The sequence below is a fragment of the Cyphomyrmex costatus genome, unplaced genomic scaffold, assembly GCF_001594065.2.
Source record: "Cyphomyrmex costatus isolate MS0001 unplaced genomic scaffold, Ccosl1.0 scaffold219, whole genome shotgun sequence".
Lineage (NCBI taxonomy): Eukaryota > Metazoa > Arthropoda > Insecta > Hymenoptera > Formicidae > Cyphomyrmex > Cyphomyrmex costatus.
The window spans coordinates 50,497-74,748 of NW_017276246.1; the positions used below are offsets into that span (position 1 = coordinate 50,497).

The following is a 24,252-nucleotide window of genomic DNA, read 5'->3' on the forward strand; positions in this document are numbered from 1 at the left end:
CTGTTTTATTTCTAATGAATTCTAAAAAAAATGTACAGTATATATACACGATTTGTATTTTACATAATTTGCCATGCTCTCTGCCTCTTTTTCAGCGATCGTTGCTTTCACGTGTCTATCAGCAAAAGATCTGCACACGACTTGGCTTTCGATATTCTGAAACACAAAAGCAAAAAGTGAAGTAAAAGGAATTTGTATAAATTCAAATAAGTGATACATAAATATATATAAATAATCTTTGCTTTTTTCTATAAAAGTTTCTAATAGCTATTTTAGTTTTAATTAAATATTGATTACAATAATTTAAATATTATTTCTTATTTGTAATTCGTCTCTCATATATTAACTAAATCAATATTTTATTTGAAAACTAATGCGCTAAAAGTGCGGCGGTATTAATTCATTGATTCGATTAAATGTTATATATAATATTTAAGAATCGCTTACTGTGATTCACGATTTTTCACACGTCTACACAGATGCAAGGCAACCGGCCCACTTTTAATATTACGAAACAATTGTACGGCTTCACGATGCGTCAAGTCGTGGCAAACTTGGCCATTCACAGCTAAAATCTCATCTCCTGCGCGCAAACGGCCATCTTCGGCGGCCTGTCCGCTAGGCAGTACCGACTTTATGAAGATACCTGTGACAAATTAAAGAATACAAAATATAGAAATAAGTTCGAATTTATTATAATCCAAAATCGACTAAGGAAAAGTTTAGAACTTTTAGGATGATCCATATCAAAACAATAACGTTAAATATCCTAATTACACGCATAATAAGAGATATATTATATAATTTACGTTCAGTAATTGAAAAAAGTATACAGCAAAAGTATATTCGTTTATACCAATGCTTCCTTTCGGGCTGTCTCTCCCGCCAACTATGGTAAATCCTAGGGACTTTTTACCGGCACCCTTTTCGAAAAGCACCGTAAGGAACGTAGACACCGTGTTCCTTGGTCTTCGAGGAAGAGTACAGAATTTCGAAACACTCTGCGTGAATCCGTTATCCATGTTCGTCGCGAATTTTGCGGACGAGATCGATCTATTCGACTCGTCCTTCCTGTCTCGATGAGACCTGGTCTGATGCTTCCTGAAGTGATGCGATCCGGGTGAACTTTCGACGATCGCTCCGTGGCCATCTTCCATACTAACGTTCTCGTAGTCCACGCTGCTCTCCTTCAACTTTTTCGCTTGTTGATCGACGCCCGAAAATCGTGAGACTACGATGTCAATGTCACCGGGACCGCTGTCATTACCCAGGATCTTCTTAGCCTCTGCCATACTCAGACCACGTAATCTCTTCCCGTTGACGATCAGAATCTCATCGCCAATCCTCAGTGTGCCCTCCTTATCGGCCAATCCATTCGGCACTACGTGAGCCACCAAATAACCCGGACTGGACTCCGCGGTTTTCGCGATGAAAATACCAAGACATTGATCGGACGTTTCCTTGAGAAGCTTGACAACCATCGTCTCGGTCGTGTAGGCTCTACTCCTCACCACTTGTAAACCGGAACTGCGTTGCTTCTGTCTAGAATCCTCGTTCACGATTTCCCTCTCTCTCTCCCGATCCGTATTATTTTCCATGGTGGCTCGACTCGTTTGACGATCTATTAACATACTGTTTGCGGCTTGACAGACATTTGAATACTCCTCGGTAAGGAGACTCATTCCGGAGTCCTTGTCCTTGGTCTTGTCATAGTGCATATCCAAACTCGCGAAGAGTCGCGCGGTTCCGTCGACATCGGTGGCGGACGAGAAAGGTCTTTTGGGCGGAAGCTGAGGCGGCGATCCTAGGCAAGAGTCATTGTGGCTACTGCTGTTGTTCAGTGGTCCGGAAGCGCCGCTGCTACACCTGTCATCTAGGAGGGAGCTAGTGGCGGAATCGTTGTCCAGAATCCCAGAGTCGTTGTCGTCTTGATCCTGTTCTTCGTACAGCGGATTCGTCCGGAGCTCTTCCAGACCCGGCAACGTGCCGTAAGAGAAACTACGTAATCTTCGCCTTTCGCGATCCTTACAGTCCTTTCTGTAGATTTTCGCGATTAACTTGTTCGTCGAGCTCTTGAGGTACCTGTCCTGCATCGCGCGGAATTTCGCCGCTAGGCAGCTGGATGGCGTGATGCTGTCAAATGTCGTTGCATCCTTTTTGAAAATATTCTCACCGGTAAGCCTAGGTATTCCTGTATCGACCATTGTCACGTGATCGATGGATTGGCCAGCGTCACGATTCACCTCGAGGAAGCTCCGATCGGTCCTCTCCCATCGGTACTCGTGAGGCATCGCGTCTTCCCGGACTGAATCCCCCTCTTGCGGCTGCCATTCGGGCTGCTTCCGAGGCGTCGAGGTGCGAAAGCCCAAGAAGGAGAACCGCTCTTCCTGCTGCTTTTTGCACGACAACCTGCTCTGCGACTTGGCGCGTCTCTTCCTCTTCGCGTGGCCGTTCCCCTCCTCTGTGATGTCCTTCAGGTCAGTCTCGCAGACCGAGCGTCGGAACTCGTTCCTGGTTAGACCGCGGTGCCTCAGCTCGCACATCGAACGGAACTGGACTCGTCCCATTTCCTCCTCGTCGCCTCCATCGTTCTCACCCTCGTCGGAATCGCGATCCTTGAAGAAACTCAGTCTGGTGCTCTTCACGCGGTCCAGTAGAGGATTTCGCTTCTCGCACACTTTCCGCCGTTCTTCCTGAATCTTCTTCTTGTCCTTCTTGCTGGCAGTTCGCTCGGTCGTCACTTGGGAGGTTTGCACGTTGTAGCAGTTTCTCTCGGATTCGGAACTCGATGATTTTCTCCGGGCCCATCGCACTGGCGATATGTCTGAGAGATCAAGATGAAAGTATTAATAAATGTACACAGCGTCAGGTAGAATAGATATATAAAATTAGAAGATGTGCACAGTTTATTCTTTGTAGTGAAATTATCATTTCTTTATTTTTCTAATAACTTTACAACTTTTTATGTACTCTGTATGTATTTTTTTTATAAATTACGGCTTTATATTCTATAAAAATATGTGTAAGTACATGTATTCTATAATAGAGCACCGTACAAAATCTTAGGTGAATAATAGAACACAGTAGATTATGTATCCTCATTTCCTACGATCTGCTTATGAATAAGAATGCAAATGAGACCCGAACTCTACGACTTCTAATTAACTCGAAAGTGACCGCTTCCACTGCCAGCCGCGATGATATTGACACAACTGACAAATCTGCGTTCCGTGAAACATGACGTCTTGTACAGGATATGTGTAAAACAGGATACATTTATTATGAGCAATTTATTTATACTACTATAAGATATTCAGATAAGCTTAAGGACGCTGTATAGCGATAGCTTTTAATTAAGGAATAAGGTAAATAATATAAAAATACTTTTTATATATGTGTGTTAAGGTGCTTTCTTATATTCATTAAAAATAAAAGTAAAAACCAAATTATATCTTATTATAATACAATATTAACAAAATATTTATTATTCAAAATAATTATATACCATAAGTATTAATATATTTTTTTGTTCTCAAATAAAAGAGAAGAGCAAGTGATTTATATTCTTTCTTTAATTTCAGAATCCTCTCTGTATGAGTTCACTTAAAATAAGATTTAATCAAATAAAACAAATTTCTTGCAATTGATAATAATCAATATATAGAAGTATATAAAATCGTTAATTATGTTTTTTTCTTTATGGAGAGATCGAACAAGATTCTACTTGATAAAAAACGCAAGTCTTGTAATACTAACAGATGTGAATGTAAGAACACGGACTTATACGTGTCATTGTAAAGTATGTGTTGAAAGCTACACCGATACTAATTTATTCTCTAGTACTACAAGCCGTAGTTTTACGGTACGAGACCCTGACAGCAATCGAGATAATGCAGCCAGTAACGACAGTTGCTATCGCGACTAAGACTCTTCGGTCTTCAAGGTGAGTTTGCGGGATTTACTCATTTTAAATTAGTTCGTCATTATGTACTGCAAATCGTCAAATCATTCGCTCAACTATCCTTGACATATAAAAAGTATGAGCGGGCACTAAAATAAGGCTCGCCTTCATATAGTGTCGAATAAAGCCGAAAACAGCTGGTATGAGTAATTTCGTGTGTACGTTATCGTGCGGAATGCGTAAACCGGATACTATAAAAATAGATCGGACAGTCGAGTAATACTTTATCGTTCTTTAAGTCATATCTGACGTCGAAAGCACGACCATTTTACCTCGATATAAAAGTTCTCAGAAGCAGGACATGCGTTTCCTAACGTGCAATGTTTCATAATTATGTGGTTAAATAATTATATCTTTATCCGCATCACTTAACCGCCTGCAATCTCATACTTTACGAACGTGAGAAAAAGAAATACTTTCTAGATATTTAAATATTTCACATGCTACAATAAACAAAAGATTGCCACATTCATTTTTGCATTTTAATAAAATACGAAATTGTGATATTTAATTCTTCCAAAGGTGAAGAAATAAAGGCAGAGAGAACAACTCGATCTTTTTTTTTTTTACAATGAATTAGGTACCTATATGAGTGAGCAGAAGATATCGTATTAGAAGGAGAATTTTTTAATTACACAGCTCGTGTTTTCCGACTACCGTTTTAATTAGCAGTTACTATAATTAGCTGGACAATTCAATGCGGATTGTCATTGCCGCGCGGCGCCGTTACCGCGTCAATCGCGTCGCACGGCCCTATGCAGGACGCGTACCACGGTCACGCATGGCCTACGGATTGCGCGTCCTCGACAATGATCCTTTATATATGAACGTTGCAGTCGCGTAGGCCGACGTAGTGTCAATTTGCTTCTATTCTCGCTTTCCAGCCAGTCACTCGGGGGACTCAGCTTGACGGAACGTTGAGTCCGTAATCCCGGCATTCAGGATGGAATCCCGATTCAAGTTTCACCGCGTACACGGGGCGGGACGGCGCGCAAAAGACGCGTGTACGCGCGGCACGCGGGACGATACGGCATTTTTGCGGGAATTAGGCCGATTCTCTCGGCGACGAGGATAAACGGAGAGAATCATCACGGCTGCGTCGCGTATCACCGAGCATATACTTTAACTCTTTCTACAGTGGCTAGATGATCGGCGCCGCCATTTCAGGCAACTTTTACCTCTGCATCGAGACCTCGCACGGAAATGGTAGGACGTTTCGTCGACGTCTTCGTCGGCTCGAAGGGGACTTAGGCGCAGGAGTCTCGGTGCCTCGGCGTGGCCGCGAAACCAACGCATGTCTGTAACAAATTGGAAAGTAGTCAGAGCGTGATTTTTGTACGTGAAAGCAATCGATGAATATTTCAGTGGCATGCTTGAATTTATTTTGGCGTTCGTCGAGTAGAAACTCCCACGAGTAGTTAAACTTTAATTTTTGGAATGAAAGAATCCTCTGGCAAACCGTCGGAGAATGGGTGTTGAATGTTTAAAACTGGGCTCGCGCGATAGGAATATCCCGTACATTTATTATTCTGACATTCCAGTAAACAGAAAGCGTCCCTATTTATCAAGATTTCAAAACGATGCATTGGTACGCGCGGTGAAGATTAACTGCATAAAAGTGAAACGGTAAAGCTTAGGAAGTGAATGGAATTTACTGGATGTCGATGGCGACAATCACCGCTGGATTCAAGCTCTTTTCACTTCGTTATTGCACTTGTTGCGATCTAATAACGAGATTGAGAAAATTACACGTGATGATTCTATTGATGTACATATGAAAGGAATGCTGATAAATTTAATAGATAGCGCAACCATATTTCTCAATTAATTCTCCAGGCAAACTCTAATAAAATTTTAATTTCAGATTTAATTACAAAGATAATGTTAAAAATGGAAAAGTGTAAAACCTTTCTCGAAAATTTGTTTAAAAAGAATATATTTCAACTTGAATAAAAAGAATCTCTCGATCAAATTCACTAGTAGGATAGCTTGTGTATAATATATAATTAAACAAATTTAATAATAAAACGAATTTTATAATAAAATATATAATTAAACGAATAATTAAACGTATTTTATAATAAAACGAATTTAAATGAATACATTATATACATTTAATTTAAAATTTTAAACGTCAGATATCAAATAATCGTAAAACAAAAAATAAAACATGTTATATATTCTATATTGTTTGTTTGAAATAATTTTCACAAAAGAGAAGAGTATTGCATTGCGAAGCAGGTTCTATTAACATATGCATTACTTTTATCTGTATCGTGAATAAAGCATAAAATATTGTTACAAAAGAATCATCACATTGCATTTTTTTTACTTTATCGTTATTATTATAAAGGAATGCGAAATGTAAGTACCTTTCGTTTAGTCGCTATACGTACGTATGACATTCAATATCGATGCTAGATTTATGCCTATACGTTCGAACGAAGTGGTACGTGAGTATCCAGCATCACCGTCGCTTCTCGCAACGGTACTTCCAAGACAAGGAGGCCGCATCATCTACGTCGTCTAGCTCACAACTTTTCAAGCCCGCGGCACTATGTGATACGCATATTTTAACTTGAAGATTTTCTCAATCATTTACTGTTCTCTTGCGGTACGAAAGAAAAAGGACCTTACACGCGTTAAACAATAAGAAATGAAAGAAAGTACAAATTTAATTCTTTCTCGGCCTTCATTATTCTCTTTTTATTCGCGTAATAATAAATTTTTATCCGCGCAAGATGAGGATGATAGTTTTATCGTCGTGATGAGGGTGATATTTTGTGTTCTCCAGGGGCGTTTATTCAAGTTCTCGCACAAATGGCGTTCGTGCAAATTTTTTCGAGTTTATGGATCTTTCCTACCTTCCAGGAATGTCGGCGACCGGAATTGCCGAGCGCATTCCATGCCAACTGCACGCGTACAGTTGAAGAAAGCTTCTTAGAAGTTCGCTTCTCAGAGGATTTTACATGTATTTTGTATTAAATATTACGCACTTCATCGCGGTAGACCGATCATTGCGTTTAATCGCAGTAAATGTAATTATTACGCTATAATATCATGTTAATTGTCATATTGCGAGTCGGATTGATTTTGAGAGAAGCGGTACTTTATAACATGGTCTTATTATCTGCAGCTGGACCGATAAAGAAATTAATTCGTTTATACCGTTGCTAGCAGCCAAACGGTAATTCGTTCATCTTCTTCCCCAATAAATGCATTGGATAGAATATTTGCAAGAGGCAATACCGTTTGTCTGACCCGCATATAGTATCCGTAATATTTTTCTTACTAATCGGCAAACAGGATGCAATTACAAATACTGTGTGTATAAATGTGTGATATTTATTACACTAAGAAAAAGATATTAAAAAATTTAATTGTGACATACAATTATTTTACTAAAATAAATCTTTATTTAAATATATATGGCAAAATAAAATTTTATTCCTGGCGAATAAGTTATTTTATTTTTTTTATGGTTAATAAAATATATTTTATAGAAATATATATTTCGTCATTGCATTCAAAGCTTTCATAACTAATAAATATCGAAGAAAACTACGTAACATTTGCTTCGCAATACTTTGACATTTTTCTCTCAACGTATTGCCGAAACGAGGTTGTTTGAGAATAGAGGAATGCATGATTAATGAAATTATGAAATTACGTGGACACTTACACAAAATAATATTACATAAGCAAGAATGCTGATAACGAACGCAATTGTAAAATACTTATCTAATGACGTGTACAAAATATATAAAAGAGCATTCTGAACTCAATAAGTGCATATTCATGTCGAATATGTATTGCATAACGATAAAGCAAGAATATGCGTTTCGACAGATTTAATCTCATACACGGCGTTTCAAATTAATTATATTTTCACTTAATTTAAAATTCCAGATCTTGATCTTGAATTAATTTTTTCTTCTCGCAAATTTAATGCATTGTTCTATGATACTTTTACATTTTTTATTCAAGACAATAATTAAACTTCAAAGATAATATATTTGAAAAATATAGTTTTATTTCGAAAATTTTATTTCAGTTCAAAAAAGTATATCTATTATAGTTTAAGATTAGTTTTTTATTTTTCCAATTTGCTTCAATAAATTAAAAAATACGAATATCTCAATGAGTTCATAACAAAAATAAAATTAAAAAGATAGTCAGAAAATTGACAATCTCAAAAGAAAATTCATTCCTTTATAACTTGCATTTTTTAAAACTTGCATTATGTCTTTATCTAATTACATACAATGAGCAATGTTGAGTTAAGTCGTACGGTTCTAAATATCTTTTGGATTATACATTTCACAATTTTATTTCTGTTTCGCGCAATATACTATTTGGTGCACAAGCATAGATAATCGATTGGCATCCAGAAAAATGCCAGCTGCGCATTGACCAATAAATGTACTATAATCTTACCGTTACGAGACACACTACATTACACAAAACGGAATAACTCAAATTATAAAAATATTCGACATGAAGTTCGTAATAACACATTCATGGATTATTCTAACATATAATAATTCATTTTAACGTATTAATTAATACGTGTTAAATTAATACAATTTTTAAACTAAAAAGAAAAATATAATACTTGCAATTGTAATTACAAATATTGAGACAGAGAAAGTTGGATTAATATATTTTACAGTTATAATAATAATTATTATTACTATATTCATATATAAATTATACGCGGAAGATATAATATTATAATTACGAGAGACATATGTACATCCATATATTATGATTTAATGATAAAATATTTAGTTACATTATACAAGAAAGTTAGAGGCCGTATGAACGTATCGAGCGAAACAATATTTCATTGGACGGGCCTAAACGACAGACGATACCTCGTACGTTTAATTAAACCGCGGCGCGTTATGCAAGATGTTAAATGCACGGTAATCATTATGCCCGCGTAAGTGTGCGTAACCGCTGACTACGAGGACAGCTATGGGAAGGAGGAGGAAGAAAAATTAGGGGTGGGGAAGTATGCGTACGACTTTCTCCGATGCAAAATATGTGTGCCATCACCTTCTTAGCTCCTTTCCGGAGGCTACGCCTCTCCACCTTTTCACTTTTCGTGGATCCCAGCCCACGCGCAATCACCGGCGGTGGCGGTCAGACTTAATTAAGTTTGCAATCAAGAGCGAAACGAGATAAGATCACTTCGGAACACCCTGGCGGATCTATTTATCGGGATGTTTATAATAGCACATGTTCTATGATACGCTTATTTATCTTTACTTATATATATCTAGATTGTAGATGCATTGATTATACCTGTACCTATTTATTAAGAATTCATTCGACACAATCTAATTTCTTGTCATAAAGTTTACCATCCCGTAATTTCATTAAAAGATAAGATTTTATATTGATACAATTAAAACTCGCCGATTGGATCAGGGTATATACATCGATTGCGGCGCGCATTGTGATAAATGTTGCAGAAAAGTCGAGGTTGTTAAACGCTCGAAGAATGCAGAAGCTAAGCGTCCAGTTATTCCAGGCATAGATTTATCGTTCCACTTTCGTGGCTGCCGATCCGTTCCTCCGGTTGTGCGGCTGCCAGCGGCCCGGACTTTACTTCGTTGGCAAGTCTAGCCGCCGTTCTATAGCACCGGATTGTAAATCTTCGCGGCGTGGCGAGACGCGGTTGTTATCGTCGCACGTTACACCCGCTCCTCGCACGAGATCCATATTATTTCTTCCTCCGAACATCGTAATCCATACGCGGTCCGTATAGTGAGAGATCAAGATTCTTAATGACGTCGGATGCCTCGGTACTCAATTTATCGAGAGGCATGAATTTTCGTTTGCGTCAATAGAGAACTAGAAAATTCGCGTGTCATAAAAAAATGTTTAAGACTGCGATGTCATGACTATATTTATCCGTTTTTTGTCGTACAACAAATTTTTCAATCATGTTAACTGTCTGCAGGATAGAGAACTCCTCGGATCTCTCTATCCTACAGTTAATCGAGATTTAAAACATTTGTTGTATCATAAAAAATGGACAAATGTAATATCAGCTTAAGAAGTTAATGCACACGATCGTATAAACGATTTTGTATTTATTATAAATACTTTCCGAGCTATGCAGATTTCACGACTTACGACTAATCCGAAGTATAATCGGAAAATAAGTGAATGTGCCGTGCAATCGAACAATGTACGTATTTCAGTTTTAAGAAACAAATGATAACTTTCCTTTTCATATGCAATTTCAATAAAGTTTGTAAAGTAATTGTAATATTGTAGTATTCGATCTCACGAGGACGTTATTCACTTGTTGCATGGTTCTTTTTCGACTGGATCGAATTGTCTTTTGTTGGAAGTATAAATAACTGCAACAGTATGTATATCCGAATTGCACTTGCAGCTGCTGGTGAATGTTTCCTTTCTAATTGTAAGTAATTCAGTTGCAAAATACTGTCAAGCACGTCTCGCAATGAACGGTAAAAACAAAATGCCTGCGGTTGCTGCGTTTCTCCTGAAAACATGTATTTTTATATGTAATTACGCAATTAAGCGCACGAAGGTGTAAAGTGTTATCGTATTCTCGCGTAAAATTATATTCAAATGACAGGTGTATTTTTGGTCAACTATATACAGTTTTACATCCGAAATGTTGTTCGGAATCGTCATTACTTGTATTTCATGTACGTATCAATACGATCAATTATTAATATAATCAAGAAGAAATTGGTTTTATATGAAAAATAATTTAAAAAGTATAGAATAATGATTTTGAACACGACGCTTCACCTTGGAGAAAATCAAACGTTTCCTGCATATAGAAGAACTATACATTTTTTTCTTTATTTTAAACTCACACATGTAGTTTCCAGTTCATGAATCCGTTTTAATATCAGCTTGCTATTAAAATGAAAAAAAAATATTTGCATACATTTATATTCTATTTGTCAAAATGTAGACATAAATTACTCAATGTCTTTATAACTATCCTGGTACTATAAATTAATATTATACGAGAGTATGTATATAAGATAGAAGATTATGTAAAAATAAAAAATATAAATGTATATATGTATATATAAATGTACACCTATATAAATACCGGTTGGATGTCAATCACCCTTAACGGTTGGAGTTAAAACGGGATATTAAAACATGAAGATGACAAAACAAGGACAGGAACGCTAGTCGGATTTATCCGACAGAAAATTCATCATTCTACGGGAATCGACGCGCGCATCGCTGCATGTGAATGCAATTTGAGGTAAAGTGTGACGCGTACGTAAAGCGTGACGTGCCCCGGATGCTCGTAAAAACATTCTCCGCCGCGTGGCTACCGAGTCGTAACCTGCTCCGCTTCCTAGGTATTGTTATCGAGTCCGAGAGATTCTTGGCTCCGCATCCCATTATACCGCGGACGAATCTGGCTTATCCGCGCGGCTCTTCGGAGCCCAAACCAATTTTTGGATGCGATATATTGTTCAAACTAATAAAGTCAGTATCGATTCTGTAACTATTAACAACGATATCGTCAATATCGTCATATTATCGCAAGCATTAAGCTGATACTTCATCAAGTATCGTACGACGAACTTTTTAAGCGCGTGGATTGGCTGTAAGCCAGAAAGATCCGAGAATCTCTCCATTTTGCAATCAGGCTTGAAAAGTTTTATCGTACGGAACACGAAATAACAGTCTTATTCTCAAGAATCACACACAAAAGCCAATAAAAATCAACATGACTTTACTTTATTTCTTAACGTCAATAAATAATTAAATTTTCTAACAAAAGAATTCAAATAAAAGTTATTTCAACTTTCGTTTGACTAGGTGGATTCCTTGGGTATGCTCTTTATAATAAAAAAAAAAAGCTGCACAACGACAATATAACGATACTGATATTGTTTATAAAGTAACAAAATTGGATATAGAAGCAAGCTTCTCTCAAGAACAATTTTATCGACTCTCCATTTTCCGTACCTATACCAATCTTTCCAAGAAAATATAAAAATCTCGTACGTAACATAAACTTTCCGTTCATATTACCCTTTCTGAATATGATGGCGAATCTCTCCGAGATCTTTCTACATCCCAAGTCATGTTATCTCGAGATTCGTCGCTTATCTGTTGTACAGTATACGTTTCTTTATTTATCTGTTTGCAGATGTAATCTGACCTTTTTGATTTAGAGCGTTCCATGGTCTTGAGCGTACCTGTAAAAATCTTATCTACGCTTTTTATCGTGAAATTTTTCTAATGTGCGCAATTAATGCAATAAATTTTGCCGCGATCGTACGACGTAACATTGCGGCATGTATCGCGATAGTATTTGGCGAAGGAATGCTCTTGGGACTCGAGTCTGACGATGCATTAAGAAGAGTGTGTGTACAGAGGTCTATACCCGTAATTTAGGGAATCAGATAGCGATAAAAAATGTTCGAGGACCGGTTCGGCATAACGTTACCTTGATGGCTCAGTTTGGCCGACGACAACGCGGGATTTTACGACGGGAATTCTTTAATGAATGTTTTATAGCGAAATAAAAAGTAAATGTCTCGCGCGAATTAAACGGCGTGTTTTATTATTAACAATACGTATCTGAATTGGGACTTGATATCAAGAAGCATCCAAGTAAATTCGATACGCTAATGCACATCCATAATTTACAAGCTGTGGCTAATTCATTAATAAGATTCTTTATAACCAACGCAACAGCGTTTTGCAAACTTTTCTTGTCTTTTGCGGACTATTTCGTTTATGATTTACCATATGTTTTTTTTTTATTCGGCATATAATACAGCAGTAAGTTTTAAACTTTATTACAATGCGAAGCACATTCCCTTCAAAGTACTAATTATTTTTGCTCCATGATAAATGACATTCCGTGCGAAACGGAGGAAGACATTCACCGCCATATGTTACCAAGCCGGAGTAAAGTATACCATCTTCTTTCCACCAAAAGAATTAACTCGAGGTAATACACTGGCGTGTCTCATAGACACGAGACAAAATATACAGAACAAGTCTACGATTCCCGTGGATTTGCGACACAAGCCACTTTCAATGATTGTCAAGTTAATCTCCCGAGATGACTTTTGAATGGTATCTTGCGGGTAACCGGCTGGAGAAACAGAGAGAGAGAGAGAGAGAGAGAGAGAGAGACCCGTGTCCACTAGGCGCGTTCTATCAAGGCCGCGGGCCGAGGTAGTCCTTTTATTTTCTGGCCATTTGACGAGAGCGACATGCCGAGCATTCCTCGCTGGAATAGCCGTGTAACTATGCCCTCGGCATTGCGGCCCGCCTGTGTGTGTTCGAGCGTGTACGCTATCGGGCCGATGCGCGCCGCGGCCGCGGCCGCGGCCGCGGTGAACGCATGCCACTTATTCGCGTGCATTCGAAGTGTGGCGCGCGTAATGGTGTGTAGGTGCGTGCGTACGGCTAGATACGCGTGCACGTATATCCTATACGTACACGCACGCGCGCGCGCGCGCTCATATAAATAAGACACGCGACACACGCGCGCGGCGCGTATATGCGTAAAGGACGGAGCTCCAAGGTCGATTACTGCGGCCAACCCTTCCTCCGCCATATTACTTCGAGAACTCGGCTCCGGGACGGAAGGCGAAAGAGAAAGGGACGGGGAGAGAGAGAGACAATGAGCCGGAGAAATCGGGCGTACGATTTTCAGGCGATTTCTGCGGGTAATAATTGGCTCTTATACTTCAACGCTGGTTTGCAGTTTCGGTGACACCAATTGTCATACTGATTGTTATGTTTCTCCATCCGTGAAGAAGGATTTTTCTTACCGCTACTTTTATAGAGTTGAGTTTCTCTCTCTCTCTCTCTCTCTCTCTCTCTCCTGTCGAACAGCTCTTGGACATTATTATTGTTCAATGTGACTGTTATTTGAAAAAAATCTATTCCATTTTTTTTAAATATTTATTACAGAACTATCGTTTCTGTTATCTCTGCATCGAGTGGCGAACGGCCGAACGTTCTCCATAGAAGGTCAATAGCCTCTTGGTTCCACGTTGGGTCGTGTGTCACCGCAATTCGGGTTGCTCGATTTCGATTCGCGACCACGCTAAATCTGTGCCTAAAACGCGAAACCTGATACTGCGTCGGTTATGTTATTGTGGTCCGACACCCACGAGGGGTACGTCAACATCCCCGGAGTATTGGAATAGCTTTCGCCGTGGATCAGGACCGGAAGCGGGATACGTGCGCGGACAATTGCCCGGCGGGCTGCAATTAATCGCGGCCGCTCGTGGAAGCCGGTCTATCCGCCACAACGGAGCACAATCCGATGTAGCAGTTTTGCTCCGGCGACCCCCTTCAACCGCGCGCGCTCGACTTTCCGGTTTAACCGCTCCTTCTTCTAATCGCTCCTCTTCCTGTCGGTCGATCCCTTCGTCCTTGGTCTTTCATACGCACCTGAAGATGTAGCCATTAGCGAACCACGTCTTAAGCCATTTTATCCTGTGTTAAAACCGTTTTGCAAAATCTGGGGAAAGACATCTTTCCGTAATCTACAGTATCTATGAAAACAGTTGCCGGAACTTTGTCGTTGTCAATATTAATGTATATAACTCCCTGAAATGTATAACGATTCATGAACGCTCTCAAGGATTACAGAATTCTGGAATCATTGAAACATATTAACCCTGCGGTATCTATATCGTTTTATCACGTACCTATCTACGTACCACATAAGTATTGTGTAAAAATGTAGTATAAAAATATAAACATATTTATTATAGCTTATTATAACTCGTTTTTAATTTAAATGCCAATTAAAGAATATAAATATTAATAAACAAATGAATGTATTTTTATTGAAAAAATTGTAGCGTATGAAAAAGAAACCTTGCGTATATATCATATTACAGCCGGTATTTATCGGTTTTTATATTTAAAATCATCCCAAGTACAATCTAAAGATGTTACAAGTTTATCACAGAGTCGTATTATAGACATTGCTTGAGACTTAAAGTAAGACCAACTGTGAATACCGACCTATACGTGGCATTCCGAAGGATTAACTTAATTTCAATGCCCCATTTTAATAGATACGAGCAAATATTTATGTATTTCCTAATACTATCCGTTTTCAGTCTTTAAAACGTGATGGTCGATCGGCAATTGCGATTTTCTTTTCTCGCGAAAAATTTGATAAAACGTAAATACTCTTCATTTTCCCAACCTTTCTTTACCGGCATAAATACAAGTATTTCTGACCTTTCGAGTCACGCAGCCTTGAGTCGATCGCAAACGATACGAAGTGGCTCATATCCGCGACGACGCGACGGTCCACATTCATGTGCAGTAGTTGCTATACATATTACGGTCACGTGTTGTCGTCAAGACGGAATAACCAATGAGACTTTTCCGATATGTCGGCGATGTCGCGGTATCGCCGACACTGAATTTTACTGGAGCGAACGTCCGTCATAAACAAATAGTCGGGTAACGCGCTGATAGCGATTGAGGTCGCACGCGAACAGAGACGGGATCATGAAAGCTCACCTGTTACCGGGTTAAACCCCACCTTACGTTTACTTCGTCGGAGACCTATTCTGGGACACAACGCGGCTTAGAGCGTGTTTCTCCAATATCTGATTAAGTTAATCGGTAATTAAATCAGTCATCATGATTGCCAATGTAAGAATGTTGAACACAGTGGTCTCAAAAGAGGAACAGAAAGGAGAAGTTCTGATACGTTAAACTGCTGTTGGCTCTTCTGCTGGTTAACTTAGCTGGAGGTTGATGAAAGAGGCCCTTAATCTTTTAAACGTCATTATAAAAGGTGAAGAAATCAGGAGAGAAAGAGAGAGATGACGCCACGGGATACAACAAATTCGGTTACTTGTATTACATAAGATTAATGCATCCTAAAAGCTGCTACACATGAAATTGGCAAAATTGAAGGTAGAAGCATATAAATATTTTTAACGATTAAATATCTAATAGATAATATTATGTGTGTGACGTTATTTAGCAAAATATACACATATTATTTTATATGTATTAGATGTCACTCTCTACACGTAGATACTTTATAGGTATAACTCAGTCAGTCTTTTTGATGTGTATTAATTCAGTGTAGTATAACTAATGACCGAATTCATCATTAGTTGTAGTCTTTCGGGTACAATCGCTTCTCATTATTGCGGAGGGCACGATTGATTATATTGAAGTGAAACGGACGATGAATTTAACGGATCTCGTTAGGACCAGTGATGCTTTAACTTTCTCGATTACGTAATCCGTGCGACCGACCATATATTACACGAAATTCCTGCGTAGTGGCGGGCACGCGTTAAGACACAAACATCCGTCAGCGATGGCCTTCCCGACCGGCCGGCTCGAGGTTGAAGTGTTCGTCGCGTCGGATCACTATCAGAGCGTAAGAGGAATGTCGTGTGCACGCGCGTATGCAAACCCTATGTGTGAGACACACCACGGGGTGATACACGTACCGGGATACGCGATACCGTGAGTCTGCAGTGCTTTCTACCGTGACGCACCTTTAGGTCGAGATCGAATCGAACGATACAGAACTAGTCCGGTTTGATGCTGAGTTAAATGGCATTTTTCATCGGGAATCCATTCCGACTTACAAGCTATTTTGTACCCCAGCGCGTTTTCAACGAGCATAACGTTCAACTAGACCTCCATCATAAATTTCCAGGGTTCCCTATCGCGGAGTAAACCCCTGAAAAATGTCAGAGCATAAATTAGATGTAAAGATGTTGGGAAGACGTCTGATAAATTCTTAAGATTTTTCGTATTTTACTCAATATAATTTATGACAGAATTTGAGAACCTTGTAAACTAATTTAATATGTTGTATAATAGAAGAAACACAAAAATGTCAAGATTATATATTAAAAGAATTCCAGTTGTATTTTTGAGAGTAAAAGGTATGTGCCAGAAAGATATGCATATGATAGAATTAGTATAATATATATTAGTAATTACATGCTTAATTAGTAATTATATACTAATATCTGCTAATTAAAATTATACAATTTTTTATAATTTATGATTTTATTAATAATATTTGCTTGACATCGATACTTTTAATGTCACAGAAAGAGATGAACAACATATTTATATAATATTATAGAATATAAAGATAACATTATTTTCTACAGCAATGAATAGCAATAAATAAAGTCTATACAATCTTTATTTTACTGCTCTGTGACGACAGAATTAATAAGGAAAATCTCAAGCACGTGACGTATCGTAATTCACTTTATATGAAATTGTGTTTATTATGTAATTATTATCATTCATAGATACTGAAACTATGCAAAAAAAGAGCCCGCCTGCCTTTTTATTTCTGTCCGGATGTAGAAAACGATCTGAATGTGCATTTTATGCCGCATGAAAAAACGTATACGCAACTACTTGCCTGTTCGCTCGCCACGGTTGCTTACGCACATTTAAGAAAAAAAAGCAAGAAGAAAAGATAATATCGTCCAAGTAGCGCGTGGAGTGAAAGTTTTCAACGTAACAAGCTCGCTTGCTACCGATACTTGCTATATGTTCCAGATAATTAATGTCGTTTCGCGTATATAACAATTTGTCCTATAGAGAAGGGAAACTCACTTTTATTTGACGTGACTTATTCCCGCTGAAGAAAACTATGCAACACGCAATTAATGTGTGAGAATATTTAAAGGAAAATGAAAATTTGTGTTATCAGATAATATAAACAATTATCCAAATCAGCAAACAATATTTAAAGAAAAACATTTTTTTAACATTTATTTAATATTTTTACTATATTTAATATATTAAATAAATATTTAACAAGTATGTTTTTTAATATTGTGTGCTAATTGAATAATGTGATCTTATTCGCATAATTAATTGACCTTTGCTTCATTCGTGCTTCAAATGTTTACCTTCACAAGTTTCAGATAATATTTGTTGCATTTGCTGCTGCAATCTGGAGGAAACTGTCGGCGATCACTCGAAGGTTTTGAAATTTTTAAGCCGAGATGAGAATGTTCCATGCCCCCCCTTCGCATTAAGGCACTCTTTTTGCGTTCCTTGGCTGGAAAGTGGTCGGTCATCCGTGATGAAACGCTATCAAATTACATCTTTTTTTCAGCGGACACCGCGCGTTGTACTTTCGCTTTGAAAGCTCTTCCTCGATTTATGAAGCGTGCGATACCGAATTTGCGATGCGCGTACCAGCATCGCGTTCTTCACGCACGTGTTTAAACCCGGCGTAAAAAAAGAGCAACCGATCTATGTGCCTCGTTAATATCCCCATTGCAAAATCGTGCTATTTGTGGCTTCATAAGCTTACACAGGGCGTGAGGAAAGAAAGGAATTTATCTTTGCAAATCTCTTCGAAAGGCACTGCATTAAAGTCGCGTGAACGGCAAAGTTGCAGATCAAATCAGTTAATATATCTTTGTGAGGAAAGATATGCATTTTTCTCTCCGATTTTGACGAACTCTGGACACGTTGCGGAACCGCATGAAAGCATGAACTGTTTGTTGAAAATAAGAATGATCTAAGAGCTATGGCACACAGAAAAACGTAAGGCAAGTAAAGCCTGATCTACAATTGCGTAAATATAACTGTAAAATGGTTGTAATTGTAAGAATTCTCCAATCACAGAGAGATATTCTCTTCGTACTCAACTATAATTGGTTAATTGTTACAACTACAACTTATACGTTTACGCAACTGTAGATCGGGCTTAAGACGTAAGCAAATCGGCCAATTCGCAGTGGAGAACGTAAGGCAATAAGTGGCAATAACGTAAGCAGTAATAAATTCAAAGTGTTGATTACTGTTTACGTTTTATTGCTTAAGTATTTTGTGTGCCTTAAAATTATTTCCTTAGTGTATACTCACTGAATCATTCGTGTCCCGTGCGCTTCTTTTCTTTGAAATATTGGAGTACCCAGTTAAATAATAGTTTCTATTCTTCCCTTTTTTAAAACACAATCTTATTTTAATAACAATCTTACTCTGTAGTGGGTCTACAAAGCTCTTTGTTCCCTGTTTCTTGTTTTTTATCTCTTCCTTTTTTTTTCTCTTTGTGATCGTTTTATCGACAATTGTATTTCTTACCATGTATTTCCTGTTTCTTTCGAAATTAGTTAACTTTTATCTCGAGCGACAGAAAATGAGAAACTAGATAAGAGAAGGACAAAATGTAAAAAATAGCAGAAAGCGAGAAACGGAAAATAATAGGCACATTGTAGAATAGGCTTTAAATTTTTTAGATTGAAACTCTGAAAAGTGAAATATCATTCTTGAAGATTAAAAACTGAGTCTTCTCTTTCAAGAATGGCTTCGTTTTAACTCTTTAGAGTAATACAAAGAATTTAGAAAGTACAAATACTTTCTAAAACTGTTAAAGTATATGTAAGAATCACTTTTAATAGTTTTTGTATAAGTGGTGAAAATTAACTCGGATACGAACAACCCATCGTATAATAAAAATCATCTGCGTAATACAAATTAAAGATGGAGTCTAGCTTAAACTGATCATTCTACAATTGTGTAAGCGCAGTTAAGTAGTAAATAAGTAGTATAGTAAATGCTTATAGCTGTAAGAATTGATTAATCACAGTCGAATATGAAAAGAACATTAAACTGTGATCAATTCTTACAACTACAATCACCTACAATTACGTTTACGCAACTGTAGAATTGGCTTTAGAAAAACGTGTACTTTGAAAAGAATCGTCCAATCCTTAGTAGTCAAATTCTCAGTCTCTCGCACATTTATTTCGAATACGTATATTCTCGGTGAGGAATGTTGAAGATACCGTTCATTTTTTCATTGCCGAACGTTACTATATTCGTACAGCTTGAAATTTGTGCGTTAACCCACATATAATTGTGGTGTAATTTCTTACGCGGTTGGGAGCAGCGTGTTTATCGATGCCGTGGTTTACGAGACGTCGTTAAAAACGCTGTTAAAATCCGCTTCCTGGTCCGCGCGTAAGTACGTCCTAAAACGCGTGCGTATGCTGAAGAGGAGTCTCTTCGGGCGAGAAATATGCACTCGCGCGATACGTGCGAGCGTTTTCACAAACAACTCCGACGCAAATAAATTCATTATAAAACCGATGCGACAGCATGTTTACAGAAATTAACAGAGTAAATCCATGGAATTGCTGTGCTCGTGCGGTGTTGTTATGCACATATATAGGTTTATAAATTCTCGTTCGTGTTCTATGTAACGATATTCAGTAATAATCGATTTACATGAATTTTCTTGGTGAAAAAATTCTCACAATACAGATCTAATATATATTCATAATATTTTCAAGAATTTTTTAAATGTGAAGATTTCTAAAAGAAAATACATCTTCAACTTCTTCAGATCTGATAAATTTTCTTCGAAAATTATAAAATAAAAGATCTTAGAGAATACTTAAAAATTTACACATATAAATGTAAAAAAATCTATACTCTGTTAAATCTGTAGTGTCAAATTGAACCTAATGTGAGTCGCCACTGCTTCTATTCGATTATACTGTTATTTTTTTTACTAAATCATTAGTTATATTTGACACTATACAGTGACAATTTGACATTAAATAATATCAAATTGACACGATATAGTGTCAAATTTAATTATCGTTTTAGTATAAAATAATGATAAACATGTATAGTATAGGAGTGACGATTCACGTTAGGTTAAACTCAACATTATGGATTTACCTGTACAAAAAACTATAAATATTCTTAGCACTTCTGAAAAATGTTTCTATTGATACAAAAATTTGAGAATTTTTTAAAAAATTATAAAATTATAAATAAATTGAAGATTTCAAGGACAATAATTCAAGGATAATAATTAATACGTTAAACAGGGTAAATAAGAGTCAAATTACAATTAAAAATCTAAATCTAATCCGGGATGAAACGCCAAAAATTACGTGATATTCTTCGCAATATATTAGAATAAATTATTAGATTTAGATTTTTAATTGTAATTTGACTCTTTTATTTGCCCTGTTTAACGTATTAATTATTATTATAAAATTATATACAGAGAGAACTTTTAAGAAATATTTATATATCAGAATTTCAATACGAATATTCGTCGAATGAAATATCTTCGGGAAATCGACTCGAGACAATTTATAGAAAACATGTTACTGCGTATATTTATCATTGTCCCACGTACGTAGCTCATTGTTAATGAAAGAATGACGTTCGTGCAAATACACACCGCATCATAACGATACGCGACTCGTATGAACACACAACCGAAGTATATTTCCATCTCTGACAGAGAACCGTATAATTTGAAGTCCGTTAACCAAATCATATCCGTGAACCAAACAACTGCACAGGTGTTATCCGTTTCACTTTACTACTTCGCTGCTACTTTACGCGGCGGATGTCGGTAAAGCAAGGTAAATAAAAAGGGAAGAAGGGAGAAAAATGGCCGAGCGCTCGTGTGCATCCCGACTGTCTCGGTAATAGTCAAGTACATTCGGATAACCGTGATAATCCACGTCGTTTCACATCGTTAGGACTGCAGGCACGTTCGGCGACCGCATAGCTCGGCGCCGCTCCGCTCCGGCTCTGCTCTCCGCGCGCAAATCCCAGCTAATTATGAATAATATAATTAGACGGGATTCCCATGGTTTCCCTTTTGTGAGATCGACGGATGAGGCGGAATGAGCAAGCGGTCGACGAAACGACGATTCATTGCGGCCGCGGGGGAATCGAGGGTCGGCGACGAGTGATGCGCGATTGAAATAATAGCTCGTGTGAAATTTAGAATCATGTCAGCCGGAGGGACGTGTAATCATGATGTAATTCTTAAGTGTGCTACTGCATTACTGTTACCGTAGACACCTATTCAGAACATCAATGCGCGGTCACTCTAGAATTGTAAATCAAAGTGTCCGGAAGTTGTGTAAGTATAGATTTTTCTCTCTCATGCACTCGCAACAAAATGTTATAGAAATAATTTTAAAAGCTATATTCAATAATATTTGAATTTAAAATTATTTAGTTATTTAACAGTATAATAACATAATTTCATTGATATCGATAATACCTCATTCTAATCATAATCTCATTTCTAATCTTGATAATAATTGTCGTATCTGAACTACAATATCTAGTATTGACTCATATTATTTATTTGCCATTTTTCTGCGCAAACAGTTTTTTAAAATAAATTATAACTTGTATCTGTTTTAATTTTAAAACTTGGTGATTTTTTTATCTATTTGAATAGATTGACTTACTTATCTGTACAAAATTAAAAATAAATTAAGTAATATTTTTTTTCATATAAATGGCACGTAATAAATGTTAAATATTTAAGATGTGAAAGAAATCAAAAGATTGCCGCTATAATCAGAGCATAACTAAAGTAATTACAATTGTAGTTAGATTCATGTAAAACTTTCTTAATAATATCTTCTCTTTCCAAAGAGAGATATGATTACTTTTATATGATATCTAATATTATCAAGAACTGCAATAATGTCAAGAATCCTCGAGTAGCATTAAATAAATTATTTGATATTAGACTCCGCTTTAAAAAGACCAGACTTTATCCCTGGAATGAAACGCGCTCCAATTTCTCTCAAATTTAATATAATTCATAATGAAATTTATGTCACACAGTGTTGAACAGCAATTTGAAAAAGAAACGTTTATAGAACTGAAAATGTATTTGTAAATCTAGATATTAATATCGTTAAGTATCTAAATTTGCTTCGATGGAAAGTAGGATTCTTTTTATACACAAAAAACAAAATACTTCGAACGCGTGTATTGAAAATGAGACGTTCCGTCTGCGTAATTGTGCCGTACTGCAAAATCCGAATTTTCCCGGCAGCAAAAGTCGCTTTTGAACGAGCCTGAGCGCCAATCAACTTCGAAAGACATTTAAAAGTCCTTGGTAAACGTCATTCTTAGGCAACTATATGTTATTCAGGATCCCAGGATATTAACGAGCGGCGCGGCGCGTCGCGTACTCGCGGAGAGGAATTCTCGCGCGACGGTAGTGACCGTAGAAATTCCTTTCGCCGATCTCACCTGATAGCCGATCCGACGTACTGATCTATTCAATGAGGAATCCGCTGAATCATTATCGACGATTTCCCTTCCCGATGGATATCCTGATATTTCTGTTTCCCACGGAGGACACAACGTCGCGATATCCAGTGACGTGCGGTTTATTTGATTTCTTCTTCTTTCTTTTTTTTTTTTTTGTTCGTCGATGTTGAATACAATCGCGAGAACACGACGGATCGGACGGCGCGAGCAGATCCCACTCGATACCACCTGATCGAGCGATCACGGAGAACTGAACTCAGGACGCTGAACACCGGAACGCACCTCCGTCTTGCTCCTCGACGTTGCTCGTTGCCGTAGAGCGGGACAGAACCGTGACAAGCCTGATCGGTGCCCTCGACCGAGCCATTCATTGTCAGTTTTCTATATCCTGATTTCTGTTATTTCTTACTTTTGTTATTTTCGCATACCTCATGTATACGATACTTTTGGAGAAGCTATACGAGCTATTGTCCTAGAGAAAATAAAAATTGAAACCAAATGTAAGAGAAGGATGACAAATCAAAAATACACAGCTTCTCAATTATACTGTTATTTTATATTAAAACAATGGTTGTATTAGACTATTATATGTATATTGTCAAATTGACAATATACTGTTACTATATACCGATACTATAATATTTGAATGTCGTGTAACAGAAATAACGATCAATGAAAAACAGAATCGTTTTGATTGGGATAGTTTTGTATAATTCTATGGCAGATTTTATTTGTTGCCTTTATACAATAACTAATAATAATATCTGTATAAATTATTGCAGGTATTCGTACATTTTTTACAATGTTGATTGAACTACTATACATAATTTAACTATTGAATATCTTTTTAAGTCCGTTATTTGCGGAAGAGATAAGACTTAAAAAACATTTAAATATATTCGCAGATGGTTTTCATGTAAATGCATATTCGATGATAATTATAAGAGATAATAAAACAGAGCACTGTATTACGTAAAATAAGGCAGGAAAGACAAAATAATGAAATATGAAGAATCTCGGTTAGATTTGAAGAATCCGCTTCTTCTTGATCGGAAACTGAATCGTGATATATTATTGCTCATTTATCGGATCTATTGTGCGCTATTGTGTAATAAAATATTCTCAAGTTTGTTATAACGTATCAGTTACCTGCGGAAAAATCGATATCTGTTTAACGTTTAAGAGATTAAGAAATAATTCGTCACTCG

The 24,252-nt window shown here is 37.2% G+C and overlaps 1 protein-coding gene across 1 annotated transcript; it reads right to left on the reverse strand.

Moving 5' to 3' along the window:
* Nucleotides 1-75: 75 nt before the first annotated feature.
* LOC108773729 (uncharacterized) lies at nucleotides 76-23,284 on the reverse strand. The gene is made up of 5 exons (XM_018539641.1): nucleotides 23,024-23,284; nucleotides 5,140-5,259; nucleotides 857-2,824; nucleotides 448-646; nucleotides 76-156 (listed from the first exon to the last, which is right to left on the reverse strand). The coding sequence occupies exons 2-5, from the start codon at nucleotides 5,255-5,257 to the stop codon at nucleotides 108-110; spliced, it is 2,334 nt and encodes a 777-aa protein (XP_018395143.1). The 5' UTR covers nucleotides 5,258-5,259; nucleotides 23,024-23,284; the 3' UTR covers nucleotides 76-107.
* Between the last annotated feature and the right edge of the window lie 968 nt (nucleotides 23,285-24,252).

Coding starts and splice junctions, on each gene's coding strand:
- LOC108773729 (XM_018539641.1), bottom strand. CDS start 5,257: ATGCGTTGGTTTCGCGGCCACGCCGAGGCACCGAGACTCCTGCGCCTA. Junction 2,825..5,139: donor TGCGAGGTCTCGATGCAGAG/GTAAAAGTTGCC, acceptor TTGATCTCTCAG/ACATATCGCCAGTGCGATGG. Junction 157..447: donor GTGAAAAATCGTGAATCACA/GTAAGCGATTCT, acceptor TTTGTGTTTCAG/AATATCGAAAGCCAAGTCGT.